The following is a 6,822-nucleotide window of genomic DNA, read 5'->3' on the forward strand; positions in this document are numbered from 1 at the left end:
ACAGTATATTATGAAACTTCAACGTTTGTGACAGTGAAATGCCAGCAACCCTCAGCAGTGGCACAAAGACAAAGATGGAATTAGTTTGGGAAGTTGATTTAGGACTCCTTTTCCATTGTTTCCAAAGAGGGACACCAAGTAGTAGAATACCTCATCAGTGAATTCTAAGCCTTGAATTCTTTATGCGTAAAAAATATGTGGCTATATACAGAGAATTTAGAACGCATGTTAATTGTTGAAAGAACCCTGGAATTTTATTGGGACTGCTATTAATTTTTACCTGTATCTTGACTATCATTACAAAAAGACTAGAGAGAGAGAGAGAGAGATAAGAACAAGCTAGAACAGAATTAGACTCACTAAAGCTATTGATGGCAGAGGACTGGTGATGGGAGCAGCAGTGTATCAGATAGCTTTGGTGCTGCACACACCTGTGTGGTCTTGGTGCCCCCCTTCCCTGTGTGCCTTCACTATGTGCTCCTAGGCAAGTTGCTGAGGCCTGCTTTTCTCTGCGAAACTAGATCAATAGCCCCAGTTTTGTAGGATTGTGAGATAATAGCTAATGTTACTCTTTTATAGGATTAAATTGTTTAAAATATTTTAAGTATTTTACCTAGTTTGATTCCTATAAAATTATCAATTAGGAAAATAGTTCCTACAGATCACCAGAGGAAGATGGCATCCCCTGCATTACTTTTAAATCTGTACTCTAAATCTTACATTTCAAAAAAAGAAAAATGACATTTTTCAAAGGTGTATCTGTACTCCCTGAGTCTTTTTGGAGTTGGTGGCAGGTATTTGATCTGCATGGAAGACTAAACCTTGAGATACTCACTGGTCCTGATGATTGTAATGCATGTAATAATATTTTAATCTCTTTGCATTCCATGGTTGTAACTGGAGAGGAGGATGTGTTTCTTGAAGGTATATACCAAGGGTCAGGAGACTCATCACCTCACAGGCCATCACCTCATTTTAAATAAGCTTATTAGAACATAGAACATGTGCCTTCACTTATGTATTATCGATAGTGGATTTTGGACTGTTATGAGAGAGTTGAATCCAGGGACAGAAAATGTATGTGACCCACAGAGCAGAAAGTATTTACTATCTGGTTGTTTTTAAGAGTATTTCTGTTTGCAGCGTCTGCTATAGGCTGTTTATCAGCAACCAGGTAGCTTTCTTGATGCATATAAATCATAGAGAAATTAAATTCCTATTAATGAAGAGCTAAGTTGGCTTTATGGGTTTATTTTCTGTAGCCACTCCCTTAATTATCAACAGAAATAATTTCAGCTGAGATGTGGCGATTGTAGCAGTGGGAAAAAGCAGATAGGTCATCTTTCTGGTTTATATAATTGTATAGTCATGTAGTCAGTTTGCACTTTTATAAATTAGGTTGTAAAATTTCCATTAAAAGTGATACCTGTTATTAATAAGATTTTCTTAAGGACGATTATTGGGAATAACTATTTTTCTTTTCAGCCTATTGCTTTGGAGAGAGCTCTCAGATTAAATCAACTTGTTACAGAATCACAACTATTTTATTGTAGTTTAAGATAGAAGGGGCAGTGTATTGTTGGCATTTTCCTTTTTTTTTTTTTTTTTTTTTTAAGTGGAGGGACAAAGGAAGTAGTTAAGAATCCTTCTCTAGAGCTTGGACTCAAATCCTGACTTCACCATCCAGTGTGACTATGAAATGGTACTTAACCTTTCTGAGTCTCATTTTTCATCTCTTGAATGAGGATATTAGTAATATGCCTAGGGATGTTTTGAAGTATTACATGCAATGGTATATGGAAAGTTGTTTAGTAATTATTTGGTCTATGGTAGGGACTCAGTAACTGGTCAGTATAAGTAGAAGAAATAACTAGTTTTCCTGGAAGAGTAGGTATTTTTTTTTTTTTTAATGGCATTATACCTTCAGTAGTGATTTAAAAAGTGAAACATTATTGCATAAATGAGATTAACTCAGATTGGTATTTTTTAATGACTAAATATTCTTTCTTTAAAAAAAATAAAACAGGAGAAAGAGAAAGAATTAGAAAGAGAACGAGAAAGAGATAAAAAGGATAAAGAAAAATTGGAATCTCGATCCAAAGACAAGAAGGAAAAAGATGAATGTACTCCAACAAGGAAAGAAAGGTATATATTTCTCATTTAATGCCTGTATTGCTTTTTGAACACTACATCAAAAACTAATGATATATACTATATGTTGGCTAATTGAACATAAGAAAAAAAAAATGACATTACTATGTGCCTTCTCTCCCCCCCACCCCACCCCCCAAATAAATTAAATTCTGGAATGATATTTCATTTTGTAATGTTTTCATCACTGATGCCAACAAACTTGAAAAGTATTTTTTTCATGATAAACATGTTTGGCTCCTGCCTGTAGGAGGCAGAATTAACTGAGAAATGGGGCAGTTAGTTGGCACTTGGCTTGGTTAATTAGGACATAATCCCATTGCATGGTTCAAATGGTACCTTAGCCTTAGTTAAGTGCAAGAATTCAGTTACCATATTAGGTATCAACCCTAAGGTTTAAATAACTAAACAGGCTTGCTACATCTTCCTTGTTGCCTCTAGTATAAGCTTTTCTTCTGTGCTGTGCTGAGGCTGCTACCTTTGTAAACTTGAGTCTCCCAGTCCTGTCTAAATGGAGTTTGTGTGCATAGGCCATAAGTACTCACTCCTCACTTTGTCTTCGTTCTAATCAAAATCATTTTCCCTTTTAGTTTTTATTTTACTTTCACAGTTCCCAAATCTCTCATTTAATAGAGAAAATTGCTTTAGTTAACTGAGATTTTCCCAATATCCAAGTGAATGCAAATAAATTTATTCTGGCTTAGTTACTCTACAGATAATTACAAATAACATAGTATTTATAAAATACTATAATACTATTATACTATAATACTGTTGTAAAATAAAGTACAAATAAAATAGTATACTGATTGGCTAAATGCTAAATTTACCACTTGTTTGTCTGGTTTTTATTATTTTGATAGACTTTCAGATTTATAGAAAAGTTACAAAGATAATGTAAAGAATTCCCAGATATCCTTCACCCACATTCTCCAACAAATGTTGAAATAGTTCTACTTTTGTTTAAAATTTTCTCCCTTCCTTTCCCTCCTCCTAATCATTTAAGAGCAACTTGCCAACATGATGCCCCATTTTCTTACATAACCACAATCAAAGTTTCAAGTTTGGAGGATTAACATTAAAACAAATACTATTATCTAACCAGAGACTTTAATGAAATTTTATCCATTGTCCCAGTCTCGTATAGCAAAAGAAACTCCAATTTAGTTGAAATCAGTTTTTGTTTTGATTAAACTGTCTTTGAGACTTTCTTGTTCTTTATAAAGGGCTTTGAATGTTGTTGGAAAATAACATTAACAAGGTTAGTGAAAATAGTGTAAACTGATAGGAATTAATAGCTAATTCAGTAGAAGGAAAATGAATACCTGATCCTTTACTCACTTATGGAATATTTTGGGGGCTTTGTTCCTTAGGAAGAGGCGACACAGCACATCCCCTAGCCCATCTCGCAGTAGCAGTGGTAGACGAGTGAAATCCCCTTCACCCAAATCGGAGCGATCAGAGCGTTCAGAAAGATCTCATAAAGAGAGCTCACGATCCAGGTCATCTCACAAAGATTCTCCTAGAGATGTTAGCAAAAAGGCCAAAAGGTAAATGCAAGTTATTTTTTTTGTAATATTTCAAATGCCAGTTTCCTTGTCATTTTTACCAGCTTTTGAAAATAATTTGGCTGGCAGCCATTTTTTAAAAGGGCTTTAGAAAACCAGAGAAGTACACTTCCATTTTAGATTATTCCTTCCCACCTCCCCACCCCAGTCTCCTCATGACTAAAGCACAAGAAGGCTTCCAACAAGTAAAGACCAGCCAAGAATTTTAAACATTATATCCAGTGTTTTCTGTGGACTAGGGGGAGCTGCTTTACTTCTCATTCTGTTCTTCAGTTTCTATAGAATATTCTTTGATTTTGTCAAGGTTGAAAGCAAAATACATTACCCCCTCCCTCCTGCCCCTGCATCTTATTAGCAAGTTCTTGGGTAGATGTTTGTGGAAATAAATACCCTTCTTCAGTGGGTAATTTAAATGTGTGTTATATACTTTTTTTTTCCTTGTAGTTCCAGAAAACTGGTTAAGAAATGTTTTATTCATTTGGTGCTATATATTGGAATTTTCCTGAGAACTAAAACTGCTTTATAGCCTAAAAATTTATTTTTGTGACCATTTTTAGTAAAATTTTTGTAAAAGATAAGTTTTTCCTTTTGTAAATGGCGCTTGCACCTATATAAAAAGCATATTTATTTGTTTTGGTAATCTTCATGAACTGCACTTACAGAATTATGGTATCTTAAAAGATTCCCTTGAAAGATACGTAGTAGTTGGTGCTTTTTCCTTCAGGAAGATAGGCTGCTACACTGTTGTGTTGAAAAAAATTTTGTGAATGATCTTAGATGCCGTTTTGAACTTTACCTTGTAGAAGAGGTTTGGATTAGGGGTATATCAATAACCTGTGGAGCTTGTTAAAAATGCAAATTCCCAGTCTTTACTTCTTGGGATTTTGATTAAATAGTAGTGGTAGGGCTCAGGAATGAGTCTTTTTTAAGTAAGCACACCACTGATTGATGCAGTGCACAGAAGGTATAAAATTGTGTGTGTGTATATATAAAGTAGGCAAAGTATAAATTTGGGAAATTTTACAGCCTTTTTTATTTCTGACTTTCATTGTGCTCTGTTTAGGATCATTTTAGATAATTAAAGGATGGTCCATTTTGATCATATAAGTATTTTGATAAATTGTTTCTGTTTGTTTCCTCAGATCACCATCTGGTTCGAGGACACCTAAAAGGTCTAGGCGATCACGGTCTAGATCCCCTAAAAAGTCAGGGAAGAAATCCAGATCCCAGTCCCGATCTCCACACAGGTCTCATAAAAAGTCAAAGAAAAACAAACACTGACATAAATTTTTAAGATGCTGTCACTTATTGGAAATGCAATTTTGTTTTGTGCCTGAATGGTCTGTTTTTTTAAAAAAAAAAAATAACAAAAAATCAAATGAAAGAGCATTCCTGGATTTTTTGTTTATTTGTTTGTGAATGCATGTGTAAACTCATGAGTAACTGCATCTGTAGACCTGTCCTTGTTTTATATTGTATAAATTACTTTCGTTGTGGCTGTTTCTGAAGATGAAATTTTTATTGTGCTAATGAATTTCATCAGAAATGTGTATAATGGATCTGCTGGCAGTAGTAGTATTTTGTTTTAGGATGTTGTGACTTAGCAAAAATAATACAGATGTCTTCCCCCCTTTTGTAGCTTTGACAATTTGAATTAGATTTCAAATAAAATCTGAACAGAAAACTATAATGTTGTTTTTTTGCCCTATTGGTGACATCAAGTCCCTTAAAGTCCTACTAAGTGAGTTTAGCACTTCTGTTGTGTTTCTTATACTTAAAGCACTTTATAAGCTCCATTGTTCAAGTAGCTAAAGTTTTATATTTACTAAGATGACTATCAAAATTAAGGGACCTGAGATTCCTATTTGGTAGGTTTGCCAACCAACTTCTTCGGTAAGGCTATCTTGGGTAATACTAGTACCCAGAGATCAAAAAACTAAAGAAAGGTGGCATGGTCTTTTTGTTAATGGAATGCCTGGCTGGAATATTTTTTCTTTTATCAAAGAAGCAATATGATTTCAGTGTACTCAGTCTATGTCCTGAGCAACTATTTATTTTAGGAAAAATTAACTCTCCATCTTTTGGTTTCATCTTCTATCATGAAAGAAGTTTATTTATAAAATAAATTTTCTAACAAGAGTTGGCCATAGAAGTTTTTTGTATGATAATTGCCCTTTTATAGCCCTGTGTAGGTTATCTTTCAAACACTGGTATCAGTATATTTCTACAATGTTCTATTTAAAGCACCTTAGTTGTTTTTTTTGTTTGTTTTTTAAGAATTGAGTTTTAGCTTTACCTTTAAGTAAAGCTTAAAAGTAAAATAGTTTTCAGGAAACTTAACATCCAGTGGTTTGTAAATTCAAGGTGCAAAAAGTTGATTTAAACAGTTTGCAGAGTTAAATCTGTTACACAGTGGGAATAAAATTGCTGCAGTATGAGAACGAAATAAAACTTGTATAATGTTGATCATAATATTGCTACAATATAATGTAATAAAGGGTTATGTAGTCTTGAACTGACACTACTACTATTTGTGAATCTTTCAGTTTTTCTGGACACGTTATGCAGTGGTTTTGATGTTTTGGTTTTTCCCCCTTAATAGCATAGAAAACCATTCTAATAATGGATTGTTTTGAGTTACCTTTTTAAAACTATATTTTCAAGTTGCTTTATTTAATGTTGCCTAGTTATAAAATAAAATAAGCTGCACTGATGATGTGGGAAGTAGGTATATTAGCTGGTGGTGAGGTGTGCTATTTCCAAACTGGGCAAACCTACAGCAGCTTTACAAATGAGCCAATCCTGTTATTGGACTGAATGGTTCTTACCAACATGCATTATTGCTTCAAGGTTATTCCCTTATTGTTCACTCTTTTGTTTGTTCATGATGTTAGGGAATGTTAATTCCTAAATGTTGCTTAGAATAATTAAATGTGAACATTTGGTGCTGGTTTTTAAAAACCTACAGATACAGCCATTTTTAAAGGTTTTTAAAAACCTACAGATATAGCCATTTTTCAAGTGTTTTTTTCCTCCCCTGTTGCTAGCCTGGGGGGAGGAAATTTTATATATACCTTTCTTTGCAAATAAATAAATAAATAAA

At 33.8% G+C, this 6,822-nt stretch overlaps 1 protein-coding gene across 7 annotated transcripts in view; it reads left to right on the plus strand.

The window, feature by feature from the left end:
- U2SURP (U2 snRNP associated SURP domain containing) overlaps positions 1-6,240 on the plus strand; it is a 53,763-nt gene extending 47,523 nt beyond the window's left edge. For 5 of the 7 annotated variants that reach the window (XM_082712978.1, XM_082712980.1, XM_082712979.1 and 2 more), the window contains 3 exons: positions 2,027-2,145; positions 3,525-3,701; positions 4,862-6,240. In XM_082712978.1, the coding sequence (XP_082569104.1) occupies positions 2,027-2,145; positions 3,525-3,701; positions 4,862-5,000 (435 nt within the window). In that variant the 3' untranslated portion in view covers positions 5,001-6,240. The remainder of the gene's footprint in view (positions 1-2,026; positions 2,146-3,524; positions 3,702-4,861) is intronic. The other 2 variants (XM_082712981.1, XM_082712982.1) reach the window with 1 other exon arrangement.
- The last annotated feature ends 582 nt before the right edge of the window (positions 6,241-6,822 follow it).

This window comes from Mustela nivalis, assembly GCF_964662115.1.
Source record: "Mustela nivalis genome assembly, chromosome: 1".
NCBI classification, from domain to species: Eukaryota; Metazoa; Chordata; class Mammalia; order Carnivora; family Mustelidae; genus Mustela; species Mustela nivalis.